The sequence below is a fragment of the Phascolarctos cinereus genome, unplaced genomic scaffold, assembly GCF_003287225.1.
Source record: "Phascolarctos cinereus isolate Bilbo 61053 unplaced genomic scaffold, phaCin_HiC Scaffold_2;HRSCAF=192, whole genome shotgun sequence".
In the NCBI taxonomy this organism is placed as follows: domain Eukaryota; kingdom Metazoa; phylum Chordata; class Mammalia; order Diprotodontia; family Phascolarctidae; genus Phascolarctos; species Phascolarctos cinereus.
In genome coordinates, this window is record NW_027555625.1 from 264,843,198 (window position 1) to 264,860,729 (window position 17,532).

The 17,532-nt window shown below is 42.4% G+C and overlaps 1 protein-coding gene across 3 annotated transcripts in view; it reads right to left on the reverse strand.

The window, feature by feature from the left end:
• Positions 1 to 15,095, reverse strand: part of PLPP7 (phospholipid phosphatase 7 (inactive)) — a 37,618-nt gene extending 22,523 nt beyond the window's left edge. Inside the window, exons 1-2 of one of the 3 annotated variants that reach the window (XM_020973573.2) lie at positions 14,384 to 15,085; positions 2,292 to 2,330 (exon numbers count right to left, since the gene is read on the reverse strand). In XM_020973573.2, coding sequence (XP_020829232.1) covers positions 2,292 to 2,330; positions 14,384 to 14,834 — 490 coding nt within the window. In that variant the 5' untranslated portion in view covers positions 14,835 to 15,085. Of the gene's footprint in view, positions 1 to 2,253; positions 2,331 to 14,383 lie in introns of all 3 variants that reach the window. The other 2 variants (XM_078149988.1, XM_020973574.2) reach the window with 2 other exon arrangements.
• Between the last annotated feature and the right edge of the window lie 2,437 nt (positions 15,096 to 17,532).

Sequence of the window (17,532 nt, forward strand, 5' to 3'; positions counted from 1 at the left end):
GGACAAGAAGTAGCATGAAAGATATTTGGGAGATGGATGATTGGGAAAATGAATTGGGCTGATCACTTAAAGAAATGTGAGATTAGAGATAGACAGTTCAAGTGCTGTATTATACCCATTATCCCCATGTAATGGCTTTTAAAGAAAATGTTATCGATATCTTCAGTTGTTACATTGTCTTTATTTCATATATGTCTATATCTATATATATAAAATATTGCTCCCCCTTGCCTTTCTACAGAGCCATCTCTTAATAAAGAAAAGAACACTTCAGCAAAAATAATAATAATAATAGCTACTATTTATATAGCACTTTAAAGTTTGCAAAGTGCTTTACAGTATTAGCTCGTTTGATCCTTACAACAATTCTAGGAGGTAGGCGTTATTTTTATTTCCATTTTGCAGATCAGGAAACTGAGGCAGATAGCTGGTAAATGTCTGAGGCTGCATTTGAACTCAGGTCTTCCTGACTCCAGAGCCAGCACTCTACCCACTGAGCCATCTAGCTACCTAACCAACATATCAACCAAGTACACGAGATACAGTGTTTCATACCTAAAGATCTCCACCTCTGTGAAAGAGGGAAGGAGGTGCATTCTCATTTCCCTTTATTTGGGCCAAGCTTGGTAATTACAATTACATAGTGTTCAGTTTTGAGTTTTGTTTGTGGTGGGGTTTCTTTCCATTGGCACCGCTTTAGTTATTGTGTATATTATTTTCCTGGTTCTGCTCACTTTATTACATCTGTTCACATACCCATGCAATGTTAAAAGATCCAGAGGAAGGCACTAGGCAGATCCTTTACAGAGGATTTATGGGACAACTTCTACAAGAATTGCAAAGGATGGAGGGGGGTGGCCATCAGTTGTGATCTGCAGCATTAATGAGATCAGGGATCCATTGAAGTGTTGAAAGCAAGAAGCAGCCAATGAAAAGAGATAGCATGGTGTGGTGATTCACACGCCTCCTCAGACACTAGCTGTATGATACTGTGTAAATCATTCTATACCTCAGTTTCCATATCTGTAAAATGGAGGCAGGATCATGGACACAGTGGCCTCTGAGGTCCCTTCTAGTTCTAAATCTATGATACTATGGCTGTGAGCAAGAGGATGACTGGGTACCAGGAAAGAACCAAATCTGTGTAGAAAAAGCTCAATGCCTATTCCCTTTTCAGAGACAGCAACCAGAAAAGCATCTTGAAACTAAGAAAAAATAATTCCCCTAAACCAGCAATATTTGGAGGGGGATGGATATGATTCTAGTCTCATACTCCCTCTCTAAGGAGAGCAGAGCAGCCAGCTTTATGGCCCCTTCTCCAACATTCCTCCAGGTAGGAATCAAGGGTTCTCTGGAGAGAGGTGGGCAAGATTCTAAAGATTCAGGCTTCCCCATGCACTGCATTTAGACAGTCCAGGAGGACATACACAGCACCTTCATGAGAAGCACATGCACACATACCCTACACTTGTATTATGTATTTACATGTATCATATGAATCTGTTTACATGTATCACATTTATCTGTTGACACATTTCACACGTATCTGTTTACATGTATCATATTTATTGTTCACATGTTTTACCCTTAGCTGTTTACATGTATCATACGCATCTGTTTCTACATCTATTCAGAGAATATCCTGGGTTGAATGTAAGCTTCTTGAAGGCAGGAAAATGGCATCTTCTTTTTTTGTTGTTGGTAATCTTTGTATTCCCAGCACTTAGCATTGTGTTTAATAATAGTTGACATTTATTTATATAGACCTTTCAGGTTTGCAAATTGACCCCTAAAACAACCATGTGAGGTGTATACTACAGCTATTATTATTCCCATTTTACAGAGGAGGAAACTGATATAAATGACTTGCCTATGGTCATATTGCTAATAAGTGCCAGAGATGGGATATGAACCCAGGTCTTTCATAACTCCAAGTTTATTGCTCTTTCTACTATACCATCCTATTTGTGGAATTGAATAAGTTTTTTCTCAAATTGAATTTGACCTAATCTAATACAGTTGTATTCCTGAGCAGTCATCAGATAGAAGAGAGGAGACCTGGGTTCTAGCCTCAGCTCCATTACTTAATAGCTGGATGACCTTGGCAAATCAATGGATCTCTCTTGACTTCACTTTCCTTAAGAGTAAAATGTAGAATCATAAGTACGTTGAAAAACTAAAAATATGTAATTAGTTATAAATTTAAGTTTAGTTAGTTTTTTGTTAGCTTTAATCTCACAATAAGTTACTTACAAAAAATGGGGGAGACCATCCCTGATCTGCCCACCTACCAGGTATGTCAGGAAGTTTGAAATCACAGATATAAACCCCTGGAAAAAAATCAAAGGGATTATAAGAGGAGCATATGTTAAGCTCAGAAAAGGGGAGAAAACGTTCCATCCTGAAGATTGGTTCTTTTTTCACTTCACTTTCAAAAAATGCTCTAAGTTTAAGTAAAAACTCCCTGGTTTTCTGTCTCCAGTTTCTTAAATCTATGAAACTCCTCTAGGTTCCACTGCCTGGCTTTGAAGGCCTGTTAAAATCTGACTCTGTCCTCATCCCGTCTTTCCCTTTCCCCAGGGATCCTCTGAGGCTTCAGCCAAGCTGGTCTACCCACTATTCACCCAGGAGATGCCTCTTTTTAAGAATCAACTGTTTGTAATCATATATTTATTGATATACTTTGTTTTTACATCACCTTCATTTCCAGATACATTCCTGCCCCATCCAGCAAGCCATCCCTTGTAACAATGATTTAAGAAGGGGGAAAGGCAAAGGTAATCACACTACCAGTTGTATCTGATGATATGCGCAACCCTGCTGTATTTCACACAAATGACCTCTCTTTGGGAAAGTGCATTCAAATTACCTGGCATCCCTTGTCTTTACAATCTACTAAATCCTACCCATTCTAGAAACTTCTGGTCAAGTCCTGCCTACTACTCTGTAAAACCTTCTCTGACTACCCGAGCCTAGAGGCATCTCTCCCACTTCACAACTCAGAACCCTGCCTGGGTTCTGTGTTTCTCCTTGGGCACTAAGTACGTGTCATCTGGTATTAACTATGTGTTTTTGTCTAAGCCTTGTATCTTCTAATAGGCTAGAATCTGGCATCTGAAACCCTTCACAACCTGACCCCAGCTTACCTTTCCAGCCTTATTAAATATTACTCCCCTTCACATACTTTACGTTCCTTCCATATCACTTTTTTTTTTGCTGTTCTTCTCATGATACACCATCTTCTATTTCCACGCCAATACACGTGCTGTTCCTGATGCCTAGGATTCCTTCCTTCCGTCCCCCTACCATTTAGCGTTTCCTTCAGGACCCAGCTAAAGGGCCTCCTTCTGTAAGAAGCCTTTCCTGCTATCTCCTGGCTGCCAGTGTCTCCTCCCACCCAAGTTATGTTATATTTCTCTTGTCTATATTTTGTATACACCTACATGTTGAACACAAGCTTCTTAACAGGACTCTCATTTTCCTTTGTATGTGCAAAGCATAACATGTCTGGCAAAGAACTGCCACTTAATAAATGCTTATTGGCTGATGGATTTATTATAAGCAGAAAATGTCTTATGCTTGCATCAAAGAAGCTGGCACAGAACATGCTAAATTCTCTCCCAAGGCTACTTCCAGTGACAGACTTCCAGATATCACTCCACTACCACTGGTGGAGAGGGAAACAGGTGAGGAGCTGAGGTGCCACATTTCACCTAGTATCATTGACGTGCAAAATGTCAAATGCCTAAATGCCTATTAGTCAACAGGAGAGAGAGAAAAAAGGCTCAAATCTCCACAGCTTAGAATTCTTTAAGGCTCTTCTCAGGTGCCAGCTAAAGTCCCACCTTCTCCAAGCAGTCTTTCAGACCCCCTCTTAATACTAGTGTCTTCCTGCTGTTGATTATGTCCAGTTTATCTTTTTTTTTCCTTTTTAGGCAATTGGGGTTAAGTGACTTGCCCAGGGTCACACAGCTAGTAAGTGTCAAGTGTTTGGTCTGAGGCCGCATTTGAACTCAGGTCCTCCTGACTTCAGGGCTGGTGCTCTATCCACTGTACTACCTACCTGCCCCTTGTCCAGTTTATCTTGTTTACATATAGTTATTTGCATGTTGTCTCCCCCATTAGACTTTGAGCTCCTTGAGAGCAGAGACTGGGTTTTATTTTGTTTTACTTTGTTTTGCCTTTCTTTGTATCCTCAGCACTTAGTACAGTGCTTGGCACATAGCAGGTATCTAATAAATGTTGATTGACGTGACTTCTTAGTCTTCCTCTAAAGTACTCATCTTCCTGAGTTCAAATCTTGTCTCAGATATTTACTGCAAACCCTGTTTGCCTCAGTTTCCTCATTTATGAAATGAACTGGAGAAGGAAATGGCAAACCACTCCAGTATCTTTGCAGAGAATGACCAAATGGGATCATGAAAAGTCACATACAGCTGGAAAATGACTGACCAACGACAAAATGCCCATCACAGGGGCATCTAGGTGGTGCACTGGATAGAGCACTGGCCCTGGAGTCAGGAGGACCTGAGTTCAAATCCAACCTCAGACACATAACACTTACTAGCTGTGTGACTCTGGGCAAGACACTTAACCCCAATTGCCTAGCTAAAAAAAAAAAGTATAAACAATTCAAGGTTTGTTCTCTAGGTGAACATCACTTTTAGTGGTGCCCTGATCCCACCTCTACCCTGGGGCCATAGGTTGAGATGAGACTGGCATGTTAACAGAGCAGATCCTAAAAGAAAGTGTGTTGTAGTAGTGAGAGTGTTGGGCCTAGACTCAGGAGGATCTGAATTCAAATCTAGCCTCAGACACTTATTAGTTATGTGACCCTGTATAAGTCATTTAACCTCTGTTAGCCTCGGTTTCCTCAGCTGTAAAATGAGAATACTAAAGGCATCTACCTCTCAGGGGTTGCTGTGAGGATCAAATGAGATGATATTTATAAAAAGCACTTAGTACAGTGTGTGGTGCATAGTAGGTGCTTAATAAATGCCTGTTTCCTCTCCCCCACCCTACCACTTCCTTTGGTTTTCTCATTCATGAAATGAAAATGTTGGATTCAATTACTACTAGGTTCCTTTCTAGCTCTGTCTGTGATTCTTTGATCCTATGACTTGGTGGACCAATAATTGCTAATTGCCAAATCAGGATCAGTCTATCCTGAAAATACGGGGGAGGGGAAGCAGACCAGGCTGAGAGGCAGCATTTTATAGAACAAAGAGCAGTGGACTTGGGGCCTGAAGGCCTAGGTTTGAGTCTAAGGTGTATTACTCACCTTTCGCTTATTTTTTAATAATTTAATTCAACAAACATTATTCAAGTCATTTAGCCTCTCCACTCTCTAGGTCTATAAGGTTAAATGATCCCTAAGGTTTCTTCCAGCCCTATAAGCTATGATTGACACTTTATGCCCCCTCCCTCCCCCCCCCTTTACATAGGCTGTCTCCCTTGCTTATGATGTCCTTCTTCCTCATCTCTGCCTTTTGGGAAACTTTAGCACCTTTCAGGTTGAGTTCTATAGCTGAGGCCTTCAAGAAGCCCTTCCTTATTCCTTCTGTTGTTAGAACTCACCCCCTAAAATACAAAATAGATGCTAATACCAAATGTGATTTATACCCGCAAGGAGCTTGTATTCTACTAAAGGAAGACATTTTCACAAATTAGACAGATTGATTAATAGATAGATAGATAAATAGATAGATAGATAGATAGACAGCAAAGGCAGAAAAGTAGATCATGAGGAGGGGGGAGAGAGAGAGAGAGAGAGAGAGAGAGAGAGAGAGAGAGAGAGAGAGAGAGAGAGAGAACAAAAGAAAAAAGAGGAAGAGAGAAAGGAAGGAGGGAAAAAAGGAGGGAAGGAAAGAAAGGAGAGAGGGAGGAAGGAGGGAAGAGAAAGAGAAACAGAGAAGGAAAGGAAAGAGGAAGAAAGGGAAAAAAGAAATGTACTTCTTCAGTAGAATTATAAGCATCTTGAGGTCAGGGGCTTTCATCGTATGTATTTATATCCCCAGTGGCTAGCACACAGTAGGTACTTAATAAGTATTCATCAATTTTTTGATTGATTGATCTTATGCTTGGTGATATGATTTAAAAGGCTGGGAAAACCTTTATTCTAGTTTCTCCACCATTGATGCCTACACTTAAATCAGTTATTCAGGTTAAACACTACTCTTTCCTGACTTTTAAAATACAAATCCACACAAAGTAACTTTTAATACCTCGAAAAGAAATAGAAGTTGAACCTCCTAGTTTTATAGACAAAACAACAAAGTCTCATGGAAGTTAAATGACTTGCTCAAGACCCAAAGCCACGACTGGAGTCTTGAGTTTCAGTACAGGATTCTTGTCCCTGGGTAGAATAATTCAAAACCAGGGAGCCTGCTGCTGGTCAAACATACATAATAAATGCAGGAAAAGCAACTGACATTGATACAGTGCTTTAAAATTTGTGAGGTCCTTCACCTTCATTATTTCATTGGAGCCTCACAACACTGCTATGAGGTAACTACAAGAATTATTATTATTCCTACTTTCACAGGTGAGAAAGCTGAAGTTCAGAAAGGTTGCCAGTGCATAGAGAGTGATCTCGGACTTGGAATTTAGAACACAGTTATTCATTATACCACACAATATGGACCAGGAGGAAAATAATGACTTTGCCCTCTTATTTTTTTGTGCCTGCTCAGGTTCATTTGCATGGAAGACACCCAAAGGATCTAGAGAGCCTACAGAAAATTCTGGGATCCAGACCCACAGAGAAGTTTGTTGGAAAGTAGCTCCTGAAATTAGTTGAGAGGATTGCCCCCTGGCAATCAGAAACTGATAGGCATCAAAGGGAACTTATATTTTACCCTAAGTCAGAGAGATGTTGATCCTGCAAGTAGGAGGAAGGGGTTCAGAGGCTGACCAAATGCCCTCTGGTTCTTCTGGTTCTGTGTTCCAAAAAAGGTCCTTGTCCTTGGAGGTGAAGATTCTGAGAGTGACAGATTGCCTTCGCTATGGAGAGAAAGCAGCTGAGGTTTTCTTTATTTGTTTGATGACTGGTTATGACAGGAATCTAGTCTTCTAAAAGAGAAGAAGCATAGGCTCTTGTATTAATGTAAAAGTGAGCTGACAGGGCCCATTTCTTCTCTTACAAGGAAGAGGGAGTACGTCAGCCAAGGATTCCAGGTAAAGACCAGGGAGAGAGGTAAGGAATAATAGAGATAAGATGCACACCCAAAGACATGTCACCCCAGCAGAGAACAGTGCCTACTGGAGAATAGGTCCAGAGAGAGACACCTGACTAAATCATCAGGAATTTATTCAGCCATTCTGGAAAGCAGTTGGGTTCTATGCCCCCAAAGTCACTAAAGTGTGCCTACCCTTTGACCCAGCAGTACTACTACTGGCCCTTTGCCACAAAGAGATCAAAGAAAGAGAAAAAGACCCATATACACAAAAAATAGGGGAAGTTAGGTGACACAGTGGATAGAGTTTTGGCCTTGAGATGAAGAGGACCTGAATTCAAATCTGGCCTCAGACACTTGACACTTACTAGTTGTGTAACCCTGGGCAAGTCATTTAACCCCGATTGCCTCACCAAAATAAAAACAAAAAACCCCATATATACAAAAAATATAAAGCAGATCTTTTTGCAGTGGCAAAGAACTGAAAACTAAGTGGGTGCCTATTACTTTGGGGATGACTGAGCAAATTATGGTATATGAATATAATAATACTAACAACATAATGCTATTATGCCACAAGAAATGATGAAATGAATGGTTCTCCCAAAGAAACCTGGGAAGACTTGCATGAAATGATTCTGAGTAAAATGAACAGAACCAGAAGAACAATTTCTATAATAACAATAACATTATAAAGGCAAACAAATTTGAAAGACTTAAGAATTCTGGGCAATGCCATGACCAATTATAGTTGCAGAAGACTGATAAGATAGCTATAGGGATCTGGGTTTGCTTCTCCTACTTCAGGTACCCGGTCCATTTTTTGAAATCAACTGACTTCTCTTTAACATGTCAATGTTAGGGGTGGATGAATGACTTGTCTTCCTGCTCAAAGGCCTGAAAGAGAATCTCTGCTTGATACAAATTGGATGGTGAAGATTCCTGGTGGGCCTTGGGCAAGGGAAGTTGTTCAAAGGAAACATGGGGGGCTTAGTTGTTACACTAACCCTTCCTTAAAGTCAGGGTCTAGTCCTAGGATCATATCTCAAAATTGGAAGGGACTTTTAGATCAATTCATATTTCAGCAAGAACCCTCCTCTGCAATGTTCCCAGCAAAGAGGCTACTGTTTGAAGACCTTCAGAGATGGGAAGTACATCATTTTCCCAGGCTTCCCTTTATGCTTTTTTGGAAAACCCTAATTGTTAGGAAGTTTTTTTCTGTTTGGCTGAAATTTGCCTCTCCAACAAAATTCACCCACTGATCCTATTTCTGCCCTCTGTGGTCAAGTAAAACAAGTCTAACCCCTTACTCATCACCCTGGATGTCCTGTAGACACCTCAAAGTTGGCACAGCCAAAATGGGACCCGTTATCTTCCCCTCAAATTCATCCCTTTTCTGAAACTCCTTATTTCAGTTGAGGGTACCAGGATACTTCTAGTCACTTAAGTTTACAACCTCAGAATCATACTTGATTCTTTACTCTCACTCACCCCACATATCTGATCGATTGTCAGATCTTGCCTTTTCCTGTCCTACTTAACCTTAGTGCCTTCCCTCCAGGTTAATTATTTCCTATTTATCCTGCATTTAGCTTATTTGTATGTATTTGTTTACTTGTTGTCTCCTCTGTTAGATTGTGAGCTTCTCAAGGGCAAGGACTGCCTTTTGCCTTTTTTTTTTGTATCCCCAGTGTTTACCACAGTGCCTGGCACTGTCCTTAATAAATGCTTGTTGACTTGCCTTGCCTCCATGATACATCCTGAATATGTCTCTTTGTCTCTCTTCCCAGGCCACCACTCTAGTCACTGCCCTCGTCACCTCTTACCTGGACCACAGCAACAACTTCCCATTTGGTCTTTCTTCCTCCATGACAATCCCCTCACCTATCTACACTCCACACAGCTACTAAAGTAAGATTCCAAAAAGCCAAAAAAACAGGTCTGATTATGTTATATGCTTATTCAAGACCCTCCTGTGGCTCCTTATTTCCTCTAGGATCAAATGCAAACTCATTTGTTTTGGCATTTGGTCCTTCACAATCTGGCCCTGGCCTATGTTTTTAAATATTCTCCCATTACTTCCCTTCACACTTTCTCCAGTCCACTCAGGCTGGACTATGTGTTGTTCATGTCTTCCCTGTGCCTTTGCATATATTGTCCCTAATGCTTATAATAGCCTCTCTCCTCATCTCCAGAACTCTAGCCTCCTTCAAAGCTCAGCTAAAGCACTATCCCCTAATTCAGACCTAGCCTGATCCCCCCCCCCAGGTACTAACGCACCTGTGCTGCCCCAGATTACTTGGTATTAGCTTTGTGTATATTCTGCATGCACTTTAATGTATACATAATGTTTTCCTCTGGTAGAATATAAGTTCCTTGAAGACAGTGATTACTTAATTTTTTTCTGTGTATCCCCAATACCCAATAGTGCCTGGATCAAAGTAGATGCTTAATAAATGTATGGTGATGAATTGATTCAAGGGCTTTATACCAATTGTTATTGAATCTTAATTAAAGGCGGGACTGAGAAATGAAAATATCTTACAATGTATTGTCAACTTCTATAAAGATGAGAATATATCTGAAAGACTTCCCCTTTCAGTAGCAAACGAAAAAAATGAGTATTGCTGGAGACCGAATTGATACCATTCTCTCATTTAAGTGAGAAGCACAACCAGCCAATCCTAGGAGGCGAAGATATGCTCCTGTTCTGGATGCTTGCATTTGTCCAGGTCTAATTTCCCTACTGACCACTAGTCTAAGATTTCCAACTGCCCATTGGACATTTTCAACTGGCTGTCTCACAGACATCTTAAATTCAGCATGTCCAAAACTGAATTCATTATCTTCTCCTCCCCCCGCCCACTCCTTAAACCTGACCCTCTTCCTAGCTTCCCCATTACTGTAGAGGGTGCTCCCTATCTTCCAGTCATTTGGGCTCAAAATGTAGGTGTCATCCTTGACTCCTCACTCTCTCAGCTCCATATCCAATCAGTTGCAAAATACTATTGTTTCTACCTTCACAACATCTCTTATATATATGCCCCTTTCTGTCCCTCATACCATCGCTATCCTGGTCCAGACCCTCACCACCTTGCTCCCAGATTATAACAATAGCCTTCTGGGTGGTCTCTCTGCCACATCTCTCCACACTCCAGTTCATCCTCCATCCGGTCTTCAAAGTGATCTTCACAAAATGCAAGTTTGACTATCACACACACACACACACACACACACATTGAGTCAACTCTGCTGGCTTTCTATGGCTTTCAATATTCCCCCTAATGCTAATTTCTGCCCTCTGTTGATTATTTCCAATTTATCTTATCTTGTACATACATAGGTGCCTGCATATTGTCTCAACCACCAGACTGTGGGCTCCTTGAAAGCAGGGACTGTCTACTATCTTTCTTCATATTCCCAGCATTTAGCACAGTGACTAGCACATAGTAGTGACTTAATAAATGCTAGTTGACTGACTAATTACGGGAAAAGGTTGTTACCATGTGGATAAACCCATAAAGTAGATGATGCCAAAATTATTTTCATTTAGCTCCATAATCCGCATGTTTTTAAGAAGAGTACTAATTTTCCTTCTTAATGATGCCTAATTCAGGCTAATATTAAAATAGGTTTGCTTGCCTGAGTTCATTCTTACTGACAGAGAGAGAAGAGGTCCCCAGAGGCTTGTTGGGGCAGGGGAAATCAGACTGGAGTTATACATATTACTATGTGTCCACAAGTTGGTTAATTTCTATGTGGATGGTCAAGTTAGTATTCTGTATGGTTATCTGTTTCCTAGTGCTCACATCATTTCAGACAAGAAAAAGAGATCCAATCAATCCCACAATGATAGGATTTAATATCCCACAGTATAGAATGAGTGATATCCTCTAGGGCAGGGGTTCTTAACCTGTTTTGTGTCAAGGTAAAGCCTATGGGTACCTCTGAGAATAATGTGTGTAAATGCATAACAGAAAATACATAGGATTACAAAGAAAACCAAAATTTTTTCTAAAGTTCATACAGAAGTTCATAGGAAAGAACATAGCTCTGGTCCTTAATGTTAATGCCTTCGCTCTGAGATCATCTCCAATTTATCCTGTTTATATCTTGCTTGTATGTGTTTGCATGCTTTCTCTCCCATTAGATTGTGAGCTCCTTGAGGGCAAAGACTGTTTTTGACTTTCTTTGTACCTCTTATACTTAGCCTGGTGCACAGTAGGTGCTTGTCAACTTGATCAAATAAATAGAAGAATCCCAAAGATGACACAAACATACAGTAAATCAAATTCATAGAGCTGGAAAGGACCTTAGAGGTCACTTAGTCGAACCCCCTTACTCTATAGAAAAGGAAACAGGTCCAGTGAGGCCTTTACAATGGTGTCCCCCTTACCTGGAATGTTCTCTCTTTTCACCTCCATCTTTTAGGATCCTAACCTGGCATGGCATTATAAGCGTGTAATCTCATCTACCAGGGAGGCTAAGACCAGGGAGGCTGGTGGATGCTTTCAGCTCAGGAGTTTTGAGCTATAGTAGGTCTAAAGCCAATCAAGTGTCTACATGAAGTCCAGCATTAATATAGTGAGCCCCTTGGGGGAGGGAAGAGGGGAGGAAGGGGCACCAGGATGCTTGAGGAAGAACAGGCCAGTTCAGGTTGGTAGTGGAACAAGTGAAAGCTTCTGTGATCGTCAGCAGTAGAATCTGGCCCATGAGTGACTGCTGAACTTCTCACCTATGCAAGACAGGGAGACCCAATCTCAAAAAAGACTTAGATCAAATGCCGCCTTCTACAGTGGGCCTTTCCCTGTCCTCCCAGCTGCTACTATACCTTCCCCTCTAAGATTAGTTTCCATCTATCGTGCATATATCTTGTATACACCTATTTATCTATATGTTCTCTCTCGCAATAGAATGTAAGCTCCTTGACGGCAGGGAATATTTTTGCTTTGTCTTCATATACCCTTTGCGTCTTGCACATAAGAGTAAGTGCTTTTTGTAGTAGCAGTAAGTGCGTAGTAAGTGCTTTTTGACCATTTATAGCTAGTAAATAGTACATACAGCCTAGGGTTCAAACTCACAAATGACAAGCAGCAGAGCTTCTTCTGCCTCCCAAGAGCCACCGTTCTTTCCACTGTATCACACTACGTAAGGTATCTTCTGGTTTTAACAACACACTATGTTCTGTGGATCAGGGAAGCAAGCTAAGATGGTCACTTTCTAGGGAACATAGGCTAAGAAGGAGGAGCTGGCTCATCTTTTGTTCCAGGCTTCTGATGTTCACATACATCTGGTTTTCCTACTGTTTATACCCAAGATCCTGAGAACAACTTCCTGTTCCTCATTCAGCTACCTTCTCTCCCTCCCTCCCAAGGCCATTCTCCATAACTTAACTCTCTCCAGGCAACTTTCTCTAAATAATAAGTACATGGATCAGCTGCTCCTACTTCGTACCCCACCAATCAAACAAACAAACCACCAACAACCAGCCTGAGACCTTTGAGTCCCTTGAAGCATGAGGGCAAAAGGAAGAGAAAAGCAAGTAAGATGTTGAAAGGAAAGACACAGCTATCCACATTGCTACCTGGAGAATCCTAGTTCCAAGAGCTATGACCCTTAGCTTTTCTAGAGTTGTGGGAAGGGAATAAGGATTTGTATGGCACCTACTATGTGCCAGGCACTGTGGCTAAGTGCTTTTACAAATATTATCTCATATGATCTTTACAACCACCCTGGAAGGTAGATGCTTTTATTATCCCCATTTTATGGGTCAGCTAGGTGGTGCAGTAGATAGAGCACCAGCCCTGGAGTCAGGAGGACCTGACTTCAAATCCAGCCTCAGACACTTAACACTAACTAGATGTGTGACCCTGGGCAAGTCACTTAACCCCATTGCCAAGCAAAAAAGGAAAGAAATATTATCCCCATTTTATAGTTGAGGAAACTGAGGCAGAGGTTGAATGACTTGCCTGGGTTCACACAACTAGTTAAGTGTTTAATGCTAGATTTGCACTCAGGTCCTCCTGACTTCAGGCCCAGTACTCTATCCACCACATTACCTAGCTGCTTATGGCCCTCTTTGATTTGTTCTTTGATATTTTATTCTTCTACACCTTCTGAATGGCACACATACATTAATTTCCACATCAGAGTGGATCAAAATTAGTTTTATTTTGGGAATGTAGGCAGAAGTTCACAGCTCAACCCTTGACATGCTAGGGTGGCACAGAGCCAGGCCTGGGAGTCATAGTACCAGAGGGAGGGACTTCTGTATGCTTTCTGCCCCATGCTTGGCATAGGGTGAGCCCTAAATGGATATTCACTGGTGGCCAAGGCTCTGGAAAAACAAGTCAACTAGACAGGAGGGCCCTCTTCTCTCATGTCCCTCCCTGGAAAGGGGCAGGTGAGGACATTAGTCCTGGCAGAAGTTATGGGTGGGGTCCTCAGACCTAACACATTCTGATCTCTTTGGAGTAGAGCTCCAAGCACAGTATCTGTCCTCTCCACACTCAAAAATGGTATCAGCATGGGGAGAGGTGGGTCTAGTTTCAGGGGCAAAACGGGGCAGATTCACAGAGTCTAGGATGATGCTCGCTAGAGGGGAGGATGGAGACCGGGGGCATCACTGAGCTCCTTGTGGTGGGAACGACTGAGCAAAGTTTTATGTTCACAAGGAATTAGTCCAAAGTCAGCAAAGTCTGACCCACATGAAAGGAGTTTGAGCCTTCCAACAGAAGAGCTATTGTCCTTCCACAGCTAGTCTGTAATAAGTCACCATCAGATTCTCCAGATCTCTCTCCAAAGATGCATTTTAGGGAACATTTGAGCATATTAAAATTTCAAATAGTTTTCTCTAGGTCTCATCTTGCTCTGAGGCCTTGGAAAGAAAGGCTAATGCTTTGTTGCAGGGTTTTTCCCTTAAACTTTCAGCCTCACCTCTGACAGCACTTTCTATTCTATCTTTGCAAGGGTCCTTATTTAAAGTCCACTTCTGATCTCCTCTTTCATATGTCTAGATACTTTCCCATTTCTAGGGCATCTCTGTCTCTGGTACAAAAATGCTTTCTTGATTAACCTCATTAAATTGTTCCATCTGGTTTCCCTGGGTGGAAACCCAGGGTGTAAGGTTCCAGGTTTGGGGGTGGGGACAGGAAAGGCAAAAAATGGATTTCTCTCTGGTAAGACTGTAAGGACAGGGTCTCACTTACCCAGCAGCAGATTCATTAGGACCTCTTGCCCTGCAAGAGTGCTGCTCTTCACCAGGCAGATAATGGTGCCCCCAATCCAAGGGATCCCATGCCCTGTGATCCCAATGAGTTTGACCATAGAGCGGGCACTGCCCCAGGAGGCAGCTCGGTTGGCACAGACACCCAGCCTCTTGGACATACAGATGTCAATAGCCAGCAAGGAGTTGAATGCAATTCCCTTGAAGGATGGGTTTAGCTGCATGCAGTCCTCTTCGGGCAGCTGCTGGGACTGCCTCCGCTCCTTGGACCCCTCATTCGGTGGCGGGGCCTGCACAGATGGGCCTGTCGTCTTCCTGCTTGAGCTCCTATTCTCCTGAGCCCCCTTTAAAGGCTGGTTCAGTGACAGGAATTCAGCCCTGTTCAGAACATTATTTCGGTCCCGTGCCCGGGACCTGCTTTGAGAGGCTGGCATGATGGCCTTGGATTGGCTCACAAAGAGAAAGGCCCTCTGCCCAAGATGAGCCAGGGACACCCCACTCAGATAGCTGCTCTCTCTCCCCCAAGCCAGGAGCTTCTATAAAGAACCACAATTCCTTCCTCTTGCAGACCTCTCCTGCACAAACCGCTGTAGTTAAATATAGAGTAGAGGAATGCACATGGCTGTTTACTTCATTGCTGCTACCAAGCTTGAAGGAAAAATTAATGTCAGCTTTGGTAGCCAATCCAGCTCTGAAAAGCAGGGATTATGTCCAATGGATGTGCAGAAGAGGAGGGTGATTCTCCCAGCTGAGTTCTGACGGCCTTGGGCTTGGGCTATTTAAATCTTCCAATTGCTTCCAGTCTTTTAAGGAACTCTGGGAAATGTAGTTTTTTAAAAAAATTTTTTGTTGCTGTTTCTTATGCCAATTGAAGTCTTTTTTTGCAGACCAGCCCTGATAGTGCTGTAAATCAGCATTTTCTTTGAGAGCTGAGAATTACAGGTAACCCAGGTTTATTCATGATCTCCTCAGCATACATTCAATAATCTAGTCCAGCCTCCTTGCCCGTTCTAAGGGGGCCGTCCCAGCCCCATATAATAGACAGTGGAGCTGACGCTAAGAGCTTCATGTCTGGCACTAGATGGAGTTAATGGGAGAGAAAGCATTACCACTCAGGTCTTCCTGGCCCCCAGCCCTGGCCTATGTCAATTCTGCCACACCCACCCTGACAGCAATTCATTAGACTGGCAGTCAATTTTTCCCCCTGGTATTAGATTTGGCTTCTGTACAACACAGCCCAATCTAATTGAAATTTGTAGGATTTGATTTCCATTAGAGAGAGGTGTGATAAAATGGTCTGGGTAATGGATCTACTCCCAGGAGATTCCTGCAAAAGCATCAGAACTTTGCAAAAGTGCAGGAGCCTGGCCGTCAGCTCGGTAATAGTCACCTGGGGATCCTGAATCTGCTTCTGGAGGAGGGTCCAACTCAGATCCATTCTTCCCTCTCCCCTCTGAGCCATGAAGTCAGAAGGGCTTAAAGTATTGTATTCTTTCACAACATTGTGGCTTTTGTCCCATTTTAGGGGTGACTGAAAGATGAAAGTTAGCTTGTTTGGGATGAGTGAAATGAGTAGCAAAGATTAATCAGGCCTCCTGGCTCAGGGTCCAGGAACCTAGCTGTTCAGTTGTCAGGGAGACAGCTGCCTTGATAGCTGGACAAGTTAAGGAAATCTTTTACCTACCAGCTTCTCCCAAATGCTGTCTATGACCTCCCAGGAACACCATCCACTATCCTTGGGAAGAAGGAAGAGAGAAGCATCATGTGGTGCTTTGAGGAGAGGAGAGGTGGCCTATTGCCATCTTCACCTCTGATACTCTTTGTGGCTTTGGAGTAAATTGCTTCTATTTGTGATCACCCCATCCAAACAGTAGAGAGGAAAATGATCCCTCCATCTTTTGATCATTCCAGCCCTGACTAATCTGGAGCTGTGAACAAGTCTTTAGTCACCTGCCAGGCCTGGTAATGAGAGGTGGAACAGAGCCAGGCCTGTAGGTATTTACATGCACATCTCTTCTTCCTCTCACTGGACACTGGAGTTTCAAATATACTTCAAACCATGCAAGAGATGGGCTTCCTGGTGATACAAACATGGATACTTATCTATCAATTTCCCCACTCTTCCCAGCTGATAACGATGGATAATGTGTAGCTAACCAGGCTTTCTCAGGTGCCAGAGATGCTCCTGGGCAGCCTTTTCTCAGGACTCGGCTGCAAAGTCCAGCTCTTCCATGGGGTGGCACCTCACCCCGCCCTCCTTAGCCACCCAGATGTAATCATAGCTACCAAGGACCATATGACCCTACTGGGTCTCAAGAGAAGACTGAGAAACCTAGTCCTTTTGGGCTGTTGCTATTAATATCCTGACAGCATGTGTCAGCATCTCAGGGATGACTGGATGCTGCTATAGACGGGGTGTGGGGACAACTGTTGTCTTGGGCTGGGGTGCAGACAGCCATCCCTGCCATGGTCTCACGGGGTGACTGACCTCAAGAAATGGGCTGCCCTGCATGCTGCTGAAAAAGTGGGAATGCTAATCTTGAGCTACTTCATTCTGGGCTGATTGCACAAATGTAATCAATCAATTGACTCTTTATTGAGTGCCCACTAGGTCCTAGGAACTGTGAGGGAGACAGAATGAGTTTGAGATATGGTCCCATTTTCCAAGAACTTGCAGACAGAACTCAAACTTGTCAGACAAAAATAGTAAATGACACAAGTTTGTATAAATAAGTGCTGAACAGTGTGGTACAGATTATTAGTGCTAAGTAGGATCAACTTATCAGAGGCAGAAGGGTACAGTATACAGTGGGGTATAAGAGTACAGTGAAAAAAGCTTTGGATATGTCAGAGGAACTGAGGTTGCCACTTACCACCTGTGCTATTTGGGCAAGTTACTCAACCTCTCTGGGCCTTACTTAGTTTCCCTCGTCTGCAAAACAAAGTGCCAGACTAAATAAGCTCTAAATCTATAAGCTAAGATTGTTCTCTCAGATCCATATGAATAAATCACCATAACGACTCACATTTACCTAGTAGTTTAGGGGTTACAAAGTGTTTTCTTCACAAAAATCCAATGAGGTAGAAAGTGTAAATGTTATATTTTCCATTTTATAGATGAGAAAACTGAGG